At 46.6% G+C, this 19,787-nt stretch overlaps 1 protein-coding gene across 5 annotated transcripts in view; it reads right to left on the bottom strand.

Moving 5' to 3' along the window:
- The window catches only part of CMTM4 (CKLF like MARVEL transmembrane domain containing 4), a 77,081-nt gene extending 58,982 nt beyond the window's left edge, over positions 1-18,099 (bottom strand). The window contains exon 1 of one of the 5 annotated variants that reach the window (XM_074402005.1): positions 17,647-18,099. In XM_074402005.1, coding sequence (XP_074258106.1) covers positions 17,647-17,832 — 186 coding nt within the window. In that variant the 5' untranslated portion in view covers positions 17,833-18,099. The remainder of the gene's footprint in view (positions 1-17,646) is intronic. The other 4 variants (XM_074401988.1, XM_074401993.1, XM_003936266.4 and 1 more) reach the window with 4 other exon arrangements.
- Between the last annotated feature and the right edge of the window lie 1,688 nt (positions 18,100-19,787).

Here is a 19,787-nt window from a genome sequence, read left to right as displayed (position 1 = left end):
TTTGACAAAATCAGAGCTCACTGCAGCCTCAACCTCCTAAGCTCAAGTGATCCTCCCACCTCAGTCTCCCGAGTAGCTGGGACTACAGGCACACACCACCACACTTCAGCTAATTTTTTTTTATTTTTTGTAGAGACAGGGTCTCCCTGTGTTGCCCAGACTGGTCTCGAACTCCTGGACCCAAGGGATCCACCAACCTCAGCCTTCCAAAGTGCTGGGATTAGGTGTAAGCCACTGCACCCTGCCCAGGTTACACTATTATTTACAGAAAATGCCTAAGCGTGCACACTGCAGATTCTCAATGTCGTACTATACTTTTGTGCAGCTACTTAACAGTGAAATGTGGTTTGTTCCACAGGGCCCCTTAATATGGCATTCCTTAAAGCAAGAGATTGTGTTTCCCACTGCAAACAAGCCAGGCAGCAATGGTTTTTACATACTCCTTGCAGTTAACTTACTTTAAAATACAATATTTTCCTCAGTCAGTGTTCTCTTCTTGGCAGTAACCAAACAGGGGATTGACATTTTATTGAGAACACTACCTTCCTTTGCATGTTTGGAACTTCTACTCACGTCCTTAAATGGTCTCGGTTGTGGGATTCTTTCAGGTGAATGGTGGCCAGGCCTTGGTTATCTGAGACAAAGTGCCATGTGCTGCCTTCCATGATGGGGCCATGGCCCCTGCACTCCACCAGCCTGTTTTGCCCCCAAGTTCTCAGAGCAAGGCAGTAAGTACTTATCAGCTACCCCCCAGACAAGCTTGGTGGACAGATCCCTCTCCATGCCCAGTTGGCAGAGGAGGAAGCACTTGGTTGGCCTTAGGCTAGTGAGGTTGGCATGGAGGTAGGCAGAGCCAAGTTCTCTTTCAGATGCAACTGGGTCACAATCTGGTCTGTAAAGGGAAGACATAGGCCTTTGAGACCCAGGGGCCACAGGCTGCCCTAGACCAGATAGATAGAAAAGCTGAGTCCCTTTGGATAAAGCCCTGTTTCAAGTAAAACCCCCAAGATTCATGAGGCCCAGCTGCTTGGCCCTTCTAGGGTTCCCTCAAAGGCCTGGCTTACCAGCGGGTCCTGCAGGAAACCCAAAGGAACCCAAGTGTCTGCTCCTGGCAACTCAGGCCAACACTGCAGAGACAGGGATGGGCATGGACCAGAAGCTGCCCAGACGGCCACAAAGGCCCCTCAGTGCACACACCCAGACAGGGACAACCAGACTGGAAATTCTAACAGGTTATCTGCATCAGCCTCTAAAGCCCATCATACATCATCAACTGCTCGACAGATATTCTGACGGTAACTTAGGTTCTCAGTGGAACTGAGAGCTTTTAATTTCAACAAATGGACACTCTTGTCAAAATAAGTCAGCAAGTTGCCCGTTTATCTGTATTCATTCAGTCAGTTGGTGTTGAATATGTCATCATCTACAGACCTCACACAGGACCAGGTGCTGAAAGGTGCTAATCTTGTTTTTTTTTTGAGATGGAGTTTTGCTCTTGTTGTAAGACTAGAGTACAGTGGCACGATCTTGGCTCACTGCAACCTCAACCTCCTGGATTCAAGCAATTCTCCTGCTTCAGCCTCCTGAGTAGCTGGGATTACAGGAGCCCACCACCACACTCAGCTAATTTTTTTGTATTTTTAGTAGAAGAGGGGTTTCATCATGTTGTACAGGCTGGTCTCAAACTTCTGACCTCTGGCAATCCACTCACCTCAGCCTCCCAAAGTGCTAGGATTACAGGCATGAGCCACTGCACCTGGCTGGTGCTTGCTACATATTCTTTTCTTCACCTTTAATTTTTTTGTTGTTGTTAATTTTTTTAGAGGCAAGATCTTGCTCTGTTGCCCAGGCTGAAGTGCAATGGCATGATCTTAGCTCATGGCAGCCTCAAATTCCTGGGCTCAAGCAATCCTCCCACCCCAGCCTCCTAAGTGGCTAGCACTAGAGGTATGCAACACCACATCTGCCTAATTTAAAAAAAATTTTTTAAAGGAGTTTCGCTCTTGTTGCCCCTGGCTGGAGTGCAATGAATGGCACAATCTCAGCTCACTGCAAACTCTGCCTCCCAGGTTCAAGCGATTCTCCTGCCTCAGCCTCCCTAGTAGCTGGAATTACAGGTGCCACCACCACAGCCAGCTAATTTTTTGTATTGTTAGTAGAGAAGCAGTTTCACTATGTTGGCCAGGCTGGTCTCGAACTCCTGACCTCAGGTGATCCACCCGCCTCAGCCTCCCAAAGAGCTGGGATTACAGGCATGAGCCACTGCATCCAGCTGAAATTTTTTTTTTTTTTTTTTTAGAGATGGGGGTCTCACTATATTGCCCAGGCTGGTGCATATTCCTATTCATTCAAAATAATCTTGTTTAAAATATTATATCTGAAAAATATTTAATGTTTACATATTTGCTTTATTTGGTCTTATTTTAAAATATACTCTCCTATGAATTTTTTTTTTTTTTTTTGAGACGGAGTTTCGCTCTTGTTACCCAGGCTGGAGTGCAATGGCGCGATCTCAGCTCACCGCAACCTCCACCTCCTGGGTTCGGGCAATTCTCCTGCCTCAGCCTCCTGAGTAGCTGGGATTATAGGCATGCGCCACCATGCCCAGCTAATTTTTTGTATTTTTAGTAGAGATGGGGTTTCACTATGTTGACCAGGATGGTCTCGATTTCTTGACTTCGTGATCCACCCGCCTCAGCCTCCCAAAGTGCTGGGATTACAGGCGTGAGCCACCGCGCCCAGCTCTCCTATGAATTTTAATCTCAGCCAAGCCATATCTCTAAAATAAGTTTCCTGTTGGGTATGGTGGCATGCCCTTGAAGTCCCTACTTGGGAGGCTGAGATGGGAGGATGTCTTGAGGCCAGGAGTTCAAGGCTGTAATGCACTATGATCATGCTTGTGAAAAGCCACCACACTCTAGCCTGTTCAACATAGTGAGACCCCATCTCTAAAAAAAACAAAAAGTTACTCAATTAAATAATTAAGATATAAGCTGCTCCATATAGCACCTCTATGCTGATGAGAAACAGATCCTCATCTAAATGGGAGTTTAGCTTGGCAAGAAGATAGTATATTTAAAAACGGCAACACCTCTGGGACAATGACTTGGGAATGGGCAACCCCTCTTCCCAGTGGACACTGCCTAGTGCCTTGGCATATGGCTTGGCAAGCAGGGTATGTAAGCTGGATCTCAGCCTTCCACACCCACCACTATTCAGCGCACAACCTGCACAATTGTACAAAGGGGCCTTAGACAATAGAGATGTATAGCAGAATATTGGGGGCTTTCTTTGCTCCTCTTTAACACAAATATTGCTGAACCAATCTGTTTGAGTCTTATATTTTGTAGGTCTTGATGATCTGTGTGTTAGGTATTAAGAAGTTTACTGTGGTCAACAGCCAGAATTTTTTTTTTTTTTTTTTTTTTTTTTTTTGAGATGGAGTCTTGCTCTGTTGACCAGGCTAGAGTGCTACTGCACTCTAGCAAGATCTCAGCTCACTGTAACCTCCAGCTTGTGGGTTCAAGTAATTCTCCTGCCCCAGCCTCCCGAGTAGCTGCGATTACAGGAGCCTGCCAACATGCCTGGTAGAGTGCAGTGGTGCAATCATAGCTCATTGTAACTTCGTACTTCCAGTCTCAAATGATCTTCCTGCCTCTGCTACCTGAGGAACTGGGACTATAGGCACATGCCACCATGCCCAGCCAAAAAAAATAAACAAATAAATCACACTCTAATGGGAATATAGACAAACCTGCTGTCAAATTATCCTGTTCTCACTTTACTATCACAGAGTGTAAGGCAAAGTTATATCCAACACCAGGGTTTTGTTGCAGTTCAAACATTGGGGCTCTCAGTCAATTGCCGGCTCCAGTACATTCATTTGGGCAATTGCCTGAGCTGGTTAAATACTTGCACTTTGCACAGAACATCACAAAGAGTTGACTTGTCATATGTAGTATCTCCTAAACTACTATTCTAAAAAAATGCCTAAGGCTCTCCATAATTCATCTGGGTCTCCTCATAATCATATAATGGACAAGAAAGATCATCACAAATCACAGAAGTGTCCCACATCTGGTCTCACAGAAAGGATCAAACCTCCATCCCTATGGCAGCAACAGTAAAGCACCAGGGAAAGAATGGGACCCTGAGGCTCAGGTCCCAGGGCCACCAACCAATGAAACAGCCACAGCCAAGTCCCAGCTTCTCTAGGGGTCAGATTCCTCAACTATAAAACAAGGGAGGTGCACAATAGCTTCACAATCACTTACAGTCTAAAACTCTTGAGTTTCTGCCTGTTTTGAGCACCTTGACCCTCCGCTATTTATTTATACCAAGCATTCACCTTCAACATGAATTAGCTGTTTCTTTTCTTCCTTGATTTGGGACTTGTTCCAAACTTCCCAAAACCATCAAACTGAACTTGGATGAGCCAACAAACGCTTACCAAGTGCTCACCACTGTGAACATTTTATAGAAGAAAACTGCACCTCTGCCATGCATATGTTTATAAACGTACTACAGTAGAATGTAAGTATTCCTTACTTTCCAAATGTGTTCAGAAAGCCAGTGTCCAGAGAGTGATGGACATATATAGTGTAAGACAGTGCTTCATCACAGGACACCAATCAGAGCAGAGAAAAATCAGTGACAGCCAGGCATGGTGGCTCTCGATGGTAATCCCAGTACTTTGGGGGCCAGGGCAGGAGGATATCTTGAGCCCCACAGTTCAAGAGCAGATGAGGCAACATGTTAAGACCCCATCTCGGCCGGGCGCGGTGGCTCAAGCCTGTAATCCCAGCACTTTGGGAGGCCGAGGCGGGTGGATCACGAGGTCGAGAGATCGAGACCATCCTGGTCAACATGGTGAAACCCTGTCTCTATTAAAAATACAAAAAAAAAACTAGCTGGGCGTGGTGGCGCGTGCCTGTAATCCCAGCTACTTAGGAGGCTGAGGCAGGAGAATTGCCTGAACCCAGGAGGCGGAGGTTGCGGTGAGCCGAGATCGCGCCATTGCACTCCAGCCTGGGTAACAAGAGCAAAACTCTGTCTCAAAAAAAAAAAAGACCCCATCTCTACAAAAAAAAAACAAAATTAGTCAGGCATGGTGGTGCACCTGTAATCCCAGCTACTCCAAAGGCTAAGGGTATAGGACCACTTGGGACCAGGAAGTTGAGGCTGCAGTGAGCCATGATCATCCCACTGTACTCCAGCCTGGGCAACAGAACAAGACCCTGTCTCAAAAACATATAAAAAAGAAAAGAAAAACCAGTGAGGCCAGGCATGGCAGGACCAGAGGAAGACAGGTAGGGGCAGGGAAGCAGGGAAAGGGACATGAGGCCCTGGCTTGTCTTGGCCCAATGACTTCTGGGGCATCCATAGGCTGGGCAAAGGGCAGCAGCACCCTTGCAGCAACAGCATGTTATTGTGGAGAACAAGAGCTTCCAGCCAGGCTGAGGCTGGCAGATTTACGTGGAGAGAATCTGAATGGGAAAGTCACTGGACCAGAACCTGGCTAGATGAGGCACTCATGGACATTTTAACAATAATGACCCTGATCAAATGTTTCCCACAGCAGGGCACCATGCTAGGCACTTCGCATTCAACCTCATACCAACCCTATGCTGACAGGTAGTCTTATCTGTACTCCTACTCCTAATCATTCTAGCCTGACTCAGGTCCTTAAAGGCCAAGCTAAGGTCTAAAGGGCATGGTCCTAAGTGCAGTTAATCAAGATCTTTAACATCTTTCTTTTTTTTTTTTAGACAAAGTCTCACTCTGTCACCCAGGCTAGAGTGCAATGGCACAATCTCGGCTCACTGCAACCCCTACCTCCCAGGTTCAAGCAATTCTCCTGCCTCAGCTTCCCGAGTAGTAGCTGGGACTACAGGCGTGTGCCACAATGCCCTGCTATGTTTTGTATTTGGAGACTGGGTTTCACCATGTTAGCCAGGCTGGGCTCAAACTCCTGACCTCAGGTGATGCACCCACTTAGGCCTCCCAAAGTGCTAGGATTATAGGTATAAGCCACTGCATCCAGCCTCAAGATCTATTTTTGTGAAGAAAAGTGACCAGGATCAGGTGTGGTGGCACATGCCTATAATACCAGCTACTGAAGAAACTGAGGCAGGAGGATCACTTGAGCCCAGGAGTTCAAGACTGCAGTGAGCTATAATCCACACCACTGCACTCTAGCTTGGGTAACACAGTGAGGCCCCATGTCTAAAAACAAAAGAAACGAAAAGCAAAGCCATTGGGGAGAAAGAGAAAAACAAAAATCCAGAGAAGGGAACAGAAAGCCATAAAGAATGCTCCTCCAGCAACCTGGAGATCCAGGGCTCCCCTTTCATGCTAGAGGAAAAGAGGAAAGGGAGAGAAAGGGACAAATGAAATTGGGAGGTTCTAACATAATGAGTTGGATAAAAAATCCAGCCCACCCAGCCCCCATCACCATATAGTCCCCATTTCAAGATAAATTGTGATTGCTTTTGAAATGAACCAAAAATATCAAGTATCTCCAATGGAAAACTAAGCCTTGTTAGAATATAACTTTTCAAGTTATCTGATCCTATGGAATTGCACCTTTCATTGTCCTTGAGCTATTTGTAATTCTGTTAAACTGTATATAACTGACAGCAATGCAAATGATCCTCATCTATAAACAGGCAAATTAATTCTGTCTGGTAGAAAGACAATTGATTCCCCTCCAAGCCAGAGTTGCACGTATTTGAAATTGATTTCATGGAACATGTGCGTGCACATGGGGATGTATCTGCTCTTTGAATTTTCCTTTGAGCAGGTTGTAACATCCTATGGTTTCCTCATTAATTAATAAAATATTTTACATTTATATGAGTCATGATTTTATCTTTTAAAAATTATTCTTTGTACAGGCACAGTGGCTCACACCTGTAATCCTAGCACTTTGGGAGGCTGAGGTGGATGGATCGCTTGAGTCCAGGAATTCAAGACCAGCCTGGGCAACACAGCAAAACCCTATCTCTATAAAATGTATAAAAATTAGCCAGACGTGGTGGTGCATGCCTGTGGTCCCTGCTACTTGGAGGGCTGAGGCAGGAGGATCGCCTGAGCCCAGGAGACAGAGTTTGCAGTAAGTCAAGATCATGCCACTGTACTCTAGCCTGGGTCACAGAGTGAGACTCCATCTCAAAAAAAAAAAAAAAAAAAAAAAAAAAAAAAGATCCTTTAATATCTGCAAACAAATTAAAGTCCAGAAAAGGTGCCAATATTCTGTATTAGCTGTTCTAAGAAGAAAAGAAAAAGATTCCAAGTCAATAATTCATCCAACTCCAAACACTTTGAAGTCTGCTGGCAAGAAGGAAGACAATCGGGTCTCAATTTTTACCTCTTTACCCCACGTTCCATGGGAATAGACAGTCTCCAGCTTCCTCATCACTTTTACTAGTTCTGATTTTAGCAATTCTTAAATTTTGTCAATCATCCAAGGAGAAAGAAGAGCTGATGGCCCCCCTTCTCCCCTGACTCTGTCAGATGTGACCCCTGAATTATGCAAAAAGGATTTTCTTGAGGCTGGAGACCCCCCAGGAGCAGAGCCAGCAGAAGGGAAAAAGACCAAGTCACTGTAAGATGGTACTGATGAGACTGAACATGGTATCTCACACCTGTAATCCCAGCAGTTTGGGAAGCCAAGGCGGGCGGATCACGTGAGGTCAGGAGTTCGAGACCAACCTGGCCAACATGGAGAAACCCCAACTCTACTAAAAATACAAAAATGAGCTGGATGTGGTGGTGTGCGCCTGTAGTCCCAGCTACTCGGGAGGCTGAAGCAGAATTGCTTGAACCTGGGATGTAGAGGTTGCAGTGAGCCAAGATCATGCCACTGCACTCCAGCCTGGGTGACAGAGTGAGACTCTATCTAAAAGATAATTTAAAAATATAACTGCCACCCTCCATCTCTTACTGCTCTCCCATTTAGTTATATCCTTTCCATCTCCACTGCCAAAAGACCCGTTAGTTAGGCCTTCTTTTCTCACTGGATTTACTCAAAGTCTCTTACCAGGCCCTGCTGCAATAATCTCATTCTTCTCAAAGCCACTGCTTTGACATCCTCTAACCTAGGGGTATCCAACAGAAATATGTAAGCCACACATGCAACTAAAAATATTCTAATAGCCACATTTTATTTATTTATTTATTTATTTATTTATTTATTTATTTATTTTTGAGACGGAGTTTTGCTCTTGTTACCCAGGCTGGAGTGCAATGGTGCAATCTTGGCTCACTGCAACCTCCACCTCCTGGGTTCAGGCAATTCTCCTGCCTCAGCCTCCTGAGTAGCTGGGATCACAAGCAGGCGCCACCATGCCCAGCTAATTTTTTGTATTTTTAGCAGAGACGGGGTTTCACCATGTTGACCAGGATGGTCTCGACCTCTTGACCTCGTGATCCACCTGCCTCAGCCTCCCAAAGTGCTGGGATTACAGGCGTCAGCCACTGCACCCGGCCAACAGCCACATTTTAAAAAGTAAAAAAGTGGAATTTGGATGGTATATTTAATCCAATATATCCAAAATATTGACCAGGCACAGTGGTTCACGCCTGCAATCCTAGCACTTTAGGAGGCTACGGCAGGAGGATCACTTGAGACCAGGAGTTCGAGGCCAGGCTGAGCAACATAGTAACTAGACCCTGTCTCTATAAAGGAAAAACAAACTAACAAAAAAAACTACTTCAATATGTAATGAGTATAAAAGTATTAATGACAGTTTATATGCTTTTTTCCCTATTAAATCTTTAAAATCCAGGGTGTATTTTGCATTTATGCATATCTCAATTCGTACCAGCCACATTTCAAGTGCTCAGTGGTCACAGTTATAACTATTCCCCATCTCTTTTAGAAAAATCCAAATTCATCAGCCTAACAAACCAGGCTCTCCCCAGCCTGGGTCCCCCTCATCCCACCCCATCTGTCAAATCACTTGCCCTTCCCTTCCATACCTTTGCCTGGTGAACCACAGTTGACTCACCTCTTACCACCCTTTTCTGGGATGGACCCCAGCACCTGGGGTATTCCTTTGCCACAGGCACAACCACCTTATTCCAGGCATTGGCCATTCAGCATCTTACAGCAATGTGCCCCTTTCCCAAATGGCCACAAGTGCTTCCTGCCAAGCCCACTGTCCCCAGGCCTCCATCACAGCTCAGGTGGTCCAATGGTTTGTGTATTTTTGTCTGCCCCACTCCAAACCCTTACTGCCAAGAGGTCTGGGAGCTCCTTGGAGGCAGAGATTTTTGTCTTATTTATGTCTGCCTAATAGTACCTGGCCCACCCTAGGCACTCAAATGTATATAAAATATGAATTTTTTAAGGGGTGAACTATAGCATTTTTATCAACATCTAGTTACTGATCTTGATCTAACTTTCAAGTTATTTAGCTAACTCTTAATCTCAAGTTATACACATTTCTAGGGCTTGGCCTGAAAATGGGTGAAAGAAAGCAGACAAGCTGAGGAAGCAACTACCCCTGGAACAGCCATTGTTTCTGGGTTGTTTTTCTTTTTTTCCACTGGTACAAAAATCTTTTAGCCTTAAACTGTTTTTCACAGTGGTGCTGGAATAAACGGGAAACCACAAAAATGAAGGCTTCCACTGCACCAGTCATCAAATCACAGTGGCAGTAAAGAAAACATCCAAAACTATCCAAATTTGATTAAACTCTGAACATTTTCAGTGTTTATTAACTCATTTAATTCTCAAACTTAACCATTCATTTGAAATTGTCAGCAACAAAAATCTGGCTCAACAGTTATTCCCTATAGCCCTCTCTAGCCTTCACTGAAGAACGCCAGCCTCCCTTTGCAGGCCTCATGGAACGGTCGTTCTTTTCTTTTAATCAGAAAGCTTATAATAATAATCACTATGACCCTCAGCTTCAATCCCAGTTGGGACTTTCTCTTTGCCTGTAAGTGTCTCTCGAAAGATACTGGCTTGACAGATATAGCCTCTGTCTTTCTGAACGTGTTAATCAGAAAACAGACAACTTCAATAATAATTACAGAATCCTGGTTTTCATTTTACACTTTTCTAAGCAAAAAGCTTGGCAAAGCCTCTTATGGTTTCCCCAACTTTTACAAAAATCTGTCTCCTAAGCAAAAGCTTCTGTTTCCTAGTAGCAGTAGATACTCTTTTAAAACTTAAAGTTAAAAAAAGAAAAAGTAATTACAATGGCATTTTATTTTCATACTTTCTCTCCAATATTTTCCACCTCAGAGTCCAGTAGTTTATTATAAATATATGTACATACAACACTTTCCCCATGGATTCCATGTTTTCAAAAACTTGACCTTACAAACTACATTAAGTAATAACCCATTTTTTTCTTTTACTAAACAAATATGTACATTCAACTGTCTACTCAACGCCTGTGTGCCAGACCCTGGTTTAGACACAGGACATGGCAGAGAACTTGAAAGCAAAGTCATTGCTCTCATGGAGCTGACCTTCTAGCTGGATGGTCAACACTATGGAGAAGAATCAAGCAGGGTGACAGGGGCCAATAGTAAGGCAAAGTAGGGTAAGGGAGTACCCTATTCTAGTTGGTTGGTATAGGGAAGGTCTCTTTGGAGCAGGAACCAGAAGAACAGTGCCAAGTGGGGAATCTCTTTGAGCCTATTCTGGTGCAAGAGGCTGCCTAATTTAAAAAATAAAAATAGTGGGTAGGCATTTCCAGGAAAGAGGTGAGGGATGAGAGAATAAATCCTGAGTGCAAAAATGAAGGCAGGTGCACATTAATCAAAAACTTACTGAAAGCTCCTGATCAACCTGAAGTAATTGGTTTTATAAAATTCCAGAAGAAATTTTACCTCATTCTGCTTAACATAAGCAGAAATCTGCCTTACTGGGCTTAATTTGGTTAATAGTATAGACTTTTTGAAATATAATTAGTACCCAGGTTCTCTTTAGGTTTTGGTTTTGAGATGGAGTCTACCTCTGTTGCCCAGGCTGGAGAGCAGTGGTGTGATCTCAGCTCACTGCGACCTCCACCTACCAGGGTTCAAGCAATTCTCCTGTCTCAGCCTCCTGAGTATCTGGGATTATAAGCACCCACCACCAAACCCGGCTAATTTTCTTATTTTTTAGTAGAGATTAGGTTTACCATGTTGGCTAGGCTGGTCTTTAACTCCTGACTTCAAGTGATCTGCCCATCTTGGCCTCCCAAAGTGCTGGGATTACAGGTGTGAGCCACGGTACTCCCTGGCCCCTCATTCTGACTCTCAATCCCCCATTACTACCTTAATAAACTCCAGGGATCCCAGGACCCCACTTTGAAAACCAATGATAGCCCCCATCAGGAAAAAAGGCCACACACAAGAGGCACAGCAATGAATCCTGAATAATCCCCCACCCACAGCTTTAAGTGAGAATTTTTCACAAAAATCCTCCCCCATCAAGAAGTTAAACTGCTTAAAAATAGGATAGTTTCCAAATACTCAAACAAGCAATATCTCCTCCCACAGGAGGTGTCACTTTCTGAGCTATTGGTCTCCTCTCCAGCCTGCTGCAGCCCTGCTCTAGAGACCTGGACTACTTCGAACTGAGGTCAAAGTTTAAGTCAGCTGATTGTCAGAAGCCATCCCTCTGAGCAGGGGTTCCCTGCTCTCTTCCTCTCCACTTCCCCCAGTCTGTCTCCTTCCTTGTTCCTGGAGCCCTAAGGTCCCAACTTGCTAATGAACCCAAATCCCATCTCATCTCGCCCTGTTTGTTACTTCTCTTGCACACACAACCTGTTCTCCAGGAATCACCTTATTTTCCAAACTAAAATATCAGGATATAGTGTAAGCACATGAATGCAGTTACATGAATCACTGTAATTTCAATACTTAGAATACTTCATAATTTAAAGTAAAATAATTACTTAAAATTTAGGATTATACTTATATATGGTCTGATGAGGGAGCACAGGAAATTGAGACTGTCTGGGAAAATGTATTATCTGTGATCACTTCTGCTCTATTCTCTAATAAGTAACTTTATTTTCCAAAGGAATCCCATGTTGTCCTGCAAAAGCATTTGGGGTTACTTCCAGAAATAGGGATATAAGAGTCAGTGATAGCAGCTACAGGTTGAAGACCCCATGCTGGTATTTCCAGGCTATTTCAATAGCTCAGGAAAGGGGGCTGTGGGGAAAGAAAAAAAAAATCAACCATACATACCTCAGTCCTTAATGGGGCAGGCCATACATGTGGTACAGCTCAAGTCTGTTCAGCACAACTTTAGGCTGGAAAGAGCTCTCTCCCAGGCACCCAGGTATACATCCATTCTACCAAGAGAGAGGCATCCTGACATATAGCCCTATCCTCACCTCTAGGTGTATATCTATAACATTTACTTTCAAAAACTTCACCAATCTTTTGTTTCTGGAATATATCACAATCGGTTTGGTGTATTATTCTTTCTACAATATGCTGGGTTCTATTTTCTGCACAATATTTTGTTGAGGATTTCTGTGTCTGTGTTCATGAGGAATACTGGTCTGTAGTATCCTTTTCTTAAACTGTCTTTGTGTGGTTTTGTAAAACACATGTATACTCTCTATACTTAACAACTTTTTTTGAAGTCATGGGTTATAATTCCACTATTTTTAATTATCAAAAAAACTTAAGAGTAATTATAACTTTGCTCTTCTGCTAGAATTTAATTTGATTCCAAGTCCTTGATCAGGAAGACAGCTCCCAAAGATAACAATCTTCCTAAAGGAAAATGGGACTGTTTTACAAGGAGCCACAGAATGGTGACTCTGAGAATCCAATATAGAGAAACCCACTGCTTCATCTAACATTATGCACATGTATTTGCATGACTTCAGGGATAAATGGGAGCCAGGAGTACAAAGGAATCTTCAGTAGTAAACAAAACGCAGAACCCTTCACAGTTTGACCAGGGTCATTGTGTGTCTGCTAGGTCATTTGACCAGCTCTTAAGAACCAGCAACCCAACTGAGCCTCAGTTGAACCACCCTCTCCACAGAATTGAGGGAATTTGGGGCTGATAAGCTCAGTGCTATGTCTACAGCCAGTCATTTATCAAAGTTGCAGCTTTGTAAATGTGGCTATTTTATGTTGTATATGATTTCTATAATGTATTACTGCCCCACCCCTGCACATCCTCCAGAGAACAGTAACCAGCCAGATATTGTGCTGACTGGCTTGAGATTAAAAAAAAAAAAAAAAAAAAAAAAAAAAAACCACTAATAAGGTTTCCATCAAAGAAAAGATATGCCATATTATCCACCCCTGAAGTGCAAATACTCACATTTGTTTTTGAGTTACGTAAGAAAGCAACTATCAAACATTAACCTCTTGATTCTTACAATTCCTAAAATGCTCAGTCATTACCACCCATATTGTACAATTGAGAAACCCAGATGTGATGGGATTAAGAGACATCAAGATCAGCAGAGCTAAAATTTGCATTTAAACATTTCCAGGCCAGGCACAGTGGCTCACACCTGTAATCCCAGCACGTTGGGAGACCAAAACAGCAGGATTGCTTGAGCCCAGGAGTTCGAGAATAGCCTCTTGTTTGAGGCAACATAGTAAGACCTCATGTCTACAAAAAAATTAGCAGGGCATGGTGGTGCATCCCTGTAGTACTGGCTACTCAGGAGGCTGAGGCAGAAGGCTGCCTTGAGCCCAGAAGTTCAAGGTTGCAGTGAGCTATGATCATGCCACTGCATTCCAGCCTGGGTGACAGAGCAAAAGTCTGTCTTTAAAAAAAAAAAAAAAAAAAAATTCCTATTATCCATCTTTTGTTATTAAAAAGTCCTCAACAAATACATTGTCAGAAAGTCATCTAGGCATGGGAAGGGCTCAAGAAAGGGATGTGGGCCAGGTGCAGTGGCTCACACCTGTAATCCCAATTTGCAACCAACCTGGGCAATATATGAGACTCTGTCTTTATTCATTTAAAAAAAAAAAGAATTCACACAAGGAGGATGAAGATAATGTACATCAGTTGTTTAACCATGCTAGACGTTCTCCCCAACTAAGAGATAGGTACAGGTTTCATTTTGAAAAGATATAGACTGAGGCCAGTGACTCATGCCTGTATCTCAACACTTTGGGAGGCCAAAGAGGGAGGGTTGCTTGAGCCCAGGAGTTTGAAACCAGCCTGGGCAACATAGGGAGACCCTGTCTCTACAAAAAAATTAAAAATTAGCTAGGCAGGGCCGGGCGCGGTGGCTCACGCCTGTAATCCCAGCACTTTGGGAGGCTGAGGCAGGTGGATCATGAGGTCAAGAGATTGAGGCCTTCCTGGTCAACATGGTGAAACCCCGTCTCTACTAAAAATACAAAAAATTAGCTGGGCATGGTGGTGCATGCCCGTAATCCCAGCTACTCAGGAGGCTGAGGCAGGAGAATTGCCTGAACCCAGGAGGTGGAGGTTGAGGTGAGCCGAGATCGCGCCATTGCACTCCAGCCTGGGTAACAAGAGTGAAACTCCGTCTCAAAAATAAAATAAAATTAGCTAGGCATAGTGGCACATACCTGTAGTCCTAGCTAGTTGGGGGATGAGGTGAAAGGATTACTTGAGCCCAGGAGGTCAAGGCTACAGTAAACTATGATTGTACCACTGCACTCTAGTTTGAGCACAGAGCGGGACCTTGTCTCAAAAAGAAAAAGAAAAGATAGAATCTATGCAACTGCACTGTTTAATTTTTTTATAATATTTCAGATTAGCTTTACTATTACTATTACATTAAAAATATCAACTAACTTAAATCATAAGGAAGTAAACTATCTTTAATTCAAATACGTAATTATGATTTTTCAGTGATATCTTCACAAAGTTTCTTTAGAGACAGGTATTGTTAATTAGCACTATGACAGCTAACATTTACTGCACATCAATTGGATGTCTAACACAATAAGTACTAACTTACACATGTTATTTCATTTTCTTAATCCTTTGAGGGAAGTATTGTATTGGCAGGCTCATTTCACAGAAAAATCGCAGCCCTAAGGCTATTTATTGAAAGCTGATTGCTAGTGCCCGTGCAAGGTTTGTTTTGTTTTGAGATGGAGTCTTGCTCTGTCACCCAGGCTGGAGTGCAATGGCGCGATCTCAGCTCACTGCAACCTCCGCCTCCCGGGTTCAAATACTTCTCCTGTCTCAGTCTCAGGAGTAGCTGGGATTACAGGAACCTGTCATTATGCCTGGCTAATTTTCCGTATTTTTGTACAGATGGGGTTTGACCATGTTGGCCAGGCTAGTCTTGAACTCCTGACCTCAGCCTCCCAAAGTGCTGGGATTGATTACAGGTGTGAGCCACTGCACCCAACCTGCTGCAAGGTTTCTTTTTTTTTTTTTTCTTTTTTTTTTTTTAATACTAAAAGGATATAGAAAGGTAAGTCTCAAACTTTAATGTACACGTGGATCACTTGGGGAATCTTGTTTAAATGCAGGTGACTCCGAAGTTCTGGGGCAAAGCCACTGATTCTGCATCTCTAATAAGCCCTTAGGTGATGGCAATGCTGCTGGCCTAAGGGCCAAACTGGGAATAGCAAAGATCTACAGGTTGCAATAGGCCATAAAAAACACCACAAAAATGTCTACAGCCCAGCAGGGTGGCTCACACCTATAATTCCAGCACTTTGGAAGACCAAGATGGGCAGACCACTTGAGGTCAGTAGTTCAAGACCAGCCTGGCCAACGTGGGGAAACCACATCTCTACTAAAAAATGCAAAACTTAGCTGGGCCTGGTAGGGAGGCTAGGAAAATCGCTTGAACCTAGGAGGCGAAGGTTGCAGTGATCTGAGATTGTGCCACTGCACTGCAGCCAGAGCATCAGAGCAAGAATCCACCTCAGGAAAAAAAAAAAAAAAAAAATTTACAAAAACTAAATTTATGGCTGGGCTCAGTGGCTCACACCTGTAATCCCAGCACTTTGGGAGGCCAAGGTGGGTGGATAACCTGAGGTCAGGAGTTTGAGACCAGCCTGGCCAATGTGACAAAACGCCGTCTCTACTAAAAATACATAAACTTGCCAGTAATGGTGGTGGGCTCCTATAATCCCAGCTACTTGGGAGGCTGAGGCTGGAGAATCTCTTGAACCCAGGAGATGGAGACTGCAGTGAGCCAAGACAATACCATTGCACTCCAGCCTGGGCAACAAGAGCGAACTCCATAACGAAAAAAAAAAAAAACCCTAAATTTATTTTTAAGACATGGGATCTTGCTATGTTGCCCAAGCTGGAGCACAGTGGATACTCCCAGGCACCAAAGTAGCTCCCTGTGACCTTGAACTCCTACGCTCAAGCAATCCCCTCACCTCAGCTTCCCGATTTTTAAAAGTCAAATTTTTCTCAAAACCATAGTTAGAACTTACTCTTCAAGCGGGTCCCTTGAAGGGTACCCTTCAAGGGTACCCGCTATACCCTTCAAGCGGGTCCCTTTCCTTTACTCACCCACATATGACCTCTCAGGGTTTAAGTTCCAGAGATTAGCAAACAGCAGAGTTAGGTGAGATTTTAGGGGCTAGGCCCAAAAGTTCTTCCAGACAAAAAGTACAACTCTAGGCTGGGTGTGGCGGCTCACGTCAGGTTAACAGAAAGAGAGAGAGAGAGGGAAAGAGAGAGAGAGAGAACAAGAACGAACAAGAACAGGCTTCTCTGGCTATGAGAAGGCTATAAAGTTTGGAGACCAGTGGCCTCAGAAGACGGCCTACCTGTGACAGGGAATGGGGGGGGGGGGGCACACACGGGTTTTTCTTAATTGGAGCATGCCCGGTCCACAACAGAGCTGAGCAACTGCCCGGAAAGGCGTGTTACAAAACCACAAAGCAGGAACAGAGCTGAGAGGCCCCTGCCCAGAACACCCTGGAAGCTAAAACATAGGACCCTGAGAAAGGAGCTCTACTACAGACAAGCCCAACAGAAAGTTCTCTGTTTCTGCTACCTCCAAAACTGGCTGCCCTCCCAGATTTAACTCTGGGTACCCATTGGGCAGTGCCAGCCACCGTGCCGGGCGGTGGACTCCGGGATGCCAAGTCTGTCTTCTCGGTTAGAAGGACTCAAACCTTTGCAACGTAGAGACTTTGCGGGCAGATCTAGGCTCCCCCACTGCATCAGGGATACCTGCCTCCACCCAACAAATACTTACTAAGCGTGTACCATATACGCCTGGCACCCAGCTAGGCGTCAAGGGGAAACCAAGCCAGAGACCTCTGTCTCCGGAGGTAGAAACAGACGAGCATCGTCTGGAGGTTGCGGCGGGGGAAACCTGCCACAGGTTGTCAAGACCAGCCGTACCCAGGAGACAGCAAGATTCCCAGCAGCACCCAGCCCAGTAACGCCACAGACTCCCGGGAGCGAGGGCGGAGCGGACAGGTAGGCCCCAGGGCAGGTGCTCAGGTAGGAGGCGCACACCTGAGGCTGCCGGCCTGGGAAGGGCAGGCTCCGGCCGAGGGCGGGGTCCCCAGAGGAGGCTGCAGGGCGGCCCCGGGACCCAGAGAGGGAGAGGGGGAGCGAGGGAGACGGGGAGCGAGGAGCGGGCTCCGGCTCCGGCAAGCCGGTACGCGACTGAGGCCCCGCAGCGGGGCGGGGAGGGAGGCGTGCGGCTAGGCCGCCCTCGGGCACCTGGGGCCCCGCCCGGCACCTACCACTTGGGCGACCTTGAGGCGGCCGAGCGCGCCGCGCAGGTAGTCGGGGTCGCAGCGCAGGCCGGCCAGCCCGCGGCGCTGGCTCACCGGCTCGGTGGTGGGCTGGTACGGGCTGCTGGCGCCCGAGATCATGGAGGTGCTCGAGGCCTCGCCCTCGAAGCCGTCCAGCTCCTCGCCGCTCCGCATGCTGCCGCCTGGCCCGGGCCGCCTCGCGCGGCCGGCTCCCGGAGCCAGGAGCGGGCGGGTTCAGCGGGGCCGCCGCATCGTCGCCGCCGCCGCCTGACTGACCGCCCGCGGCCCGCCCGCCGCCGCCTCCGCCTCTCGCCCGCCGCCCGGCTGCGGCCGCGGCTCGGTCCGCTCGGGCTCGGCTCCCGCCGCCTGGGCAGCGGAAAGGGAGGGAGGCGGGAGCAAGGAGAGGGAAGGAGGCGGGAGCCGGCGCGCCGGACCGGGATGGGCGGAGCCAGGCCGCAGCCCGCCGCTCCGAGGCGCTCCACAGCGGGGGAGAGGTGGAGGCGGCGGCGCCGCGGGCCTCGGGGCGGGGCGGGGCGCCGGTTCCTCAGGCCCCGCCCCGGCCCCGCCCCCACCTGTGCTGCTGGCTGGGACCGGAGCCGCTGGTGGGCGCTGGCGATCCCGGCATGCGGGGCTGGGGGTCCAGGCAAGGAGGTCGTGGGGCTGAGGGAAGGGTCGAGGTGGACCTAGAGGGCTTGGAGTTGCTTTCCCAGGCGCTGTCTCAGGTTCTCCTTTGGAGAAAGTGTGGTCCTCGACGGATAGGGTGAGGGGCTTCCCGTGAAGACCGAGACGGGCTGCGCCACCCTGATGCCGGGAACGGTGAGTGGCCGGGTGAGCCTGACTCGGACTGTTGGGCCGACGAGAGGTGAGTAAGCGTCCAGGCTCCCACGCTGGGCGCCTGCAGCAAACCAGTTCCTAGGCCAGGGGTGGAGCGGGGCAGGGTGAGAAGTCCGGGTTGGCACCGAGTCCGCCGCCGGCGACCGCCCCGCTGCAGGTTGTCCCTGCCGGCCTGACCCAGAAGGGACGCCTGCGCGCAGTGGGCCCTCGGCGACCGACGCGTTCCCCTCCTCTCAGCTGAAAAGCTTTGCTAGCTCTGTCTAGCCATCAAGTAAGGTTAAACACAGATTTTGCTCCGAAGGGCATTAATTAGGGACCAATTTACACTTCAAGTGTGAAGGCTAATTTTAAGCTAAGTAAAACGCTGACTTTCTAAGAATTGTCGGCTTTGACATTGAACCCTTCCACAACCACAAATACCAAGAGCTTGCCATGTTCTAGCCACTGATAAAGGCGCTTCAAGAACGTATCCTTGTTATTGCTGTTTTACAGAAGAGAAGACTAAGGCTCCAGACTGGAAGTAGCTTGTCCAAGGTTACACAGTTCATTGGTGGGCAGAGCCCAGGTTCCTACTTTTTCTTTTTTAAAAAATTATATTGGCCAGGCGCGGTGGCTTACGCCTTGTAATCCCAGCACTTTGGGAGGCCGAGACAGGCAGATCACTTGAGGTCAGGAGTTCAAGACCAGCCTGGCCAACATGGTGAAACCCCGTCTCTACTAAAAATTCAAAAATTAGCTGGGTGTGGTGGTGGCACCTGTAATCCCAGCTACTCGGGAGGCTGAGGCAGGAGAATTGCTTGAACCTGGGAGGTGGAGGTTGTGAGCCAAGATCACACCACTGCACTCCAGCCTGGGGGACACAGCAAGACTGTCTCAAAAAAAAAAAAAAAAAAAAAAAAAAAAAGATCACGCAAAAGGTTTTTTAAAGAAGCAAGTGGATTCCTGGATCCCTTTTCACACCCATCCCTTTCACACCCAGAGCTTTGTTCTCTGGAGAGGGTAATACAGAAGTTCTCTTAATTGGGGATCACTAATTCAGGGATTAGTGAATTACAGTTCAGGGAAGGAATACTGTATTAAAAACAAGTGAAGTGGGCCGGGCGCGGTGGCTCAAGCCTGTAATCCCAGCACTTTAGGAGGCCGAGGCGGGTGGATCACGAGGTCAAGAGATCGAGACCATCCTGGTCAACATGGTGAAACCCCGTCTCTACTAAAGGTGCAAAAAATTAGCTGGGCATGGTGGCACGTGCCTGTAATCCCAGCTACTCAGGAGGCTGAGGCAGGAGAATTGCCTG

The sequence above is a fragment of the Saimiri boliviensis genome, chromosome 1 (genome assembly GCF_048565385.1).
Source record: "Saimiri boliviensis isolate mSaiBol1 chromosome 1, mSaiBol1.pri, whole genome shotgun sequence".
Taxonomy (NCBI): domain Eukaryota; kingdom Metazoa; phylum Chordata; class Mammalia; order Primates; family Cebidae; genus Saimiri; species Saimiri boliviensis.
The sequence above is the reverse complement of the archived record's forward strand: the minus strand, read 5'-3'. Positions and strand labels throughout refer to the sequence as shown.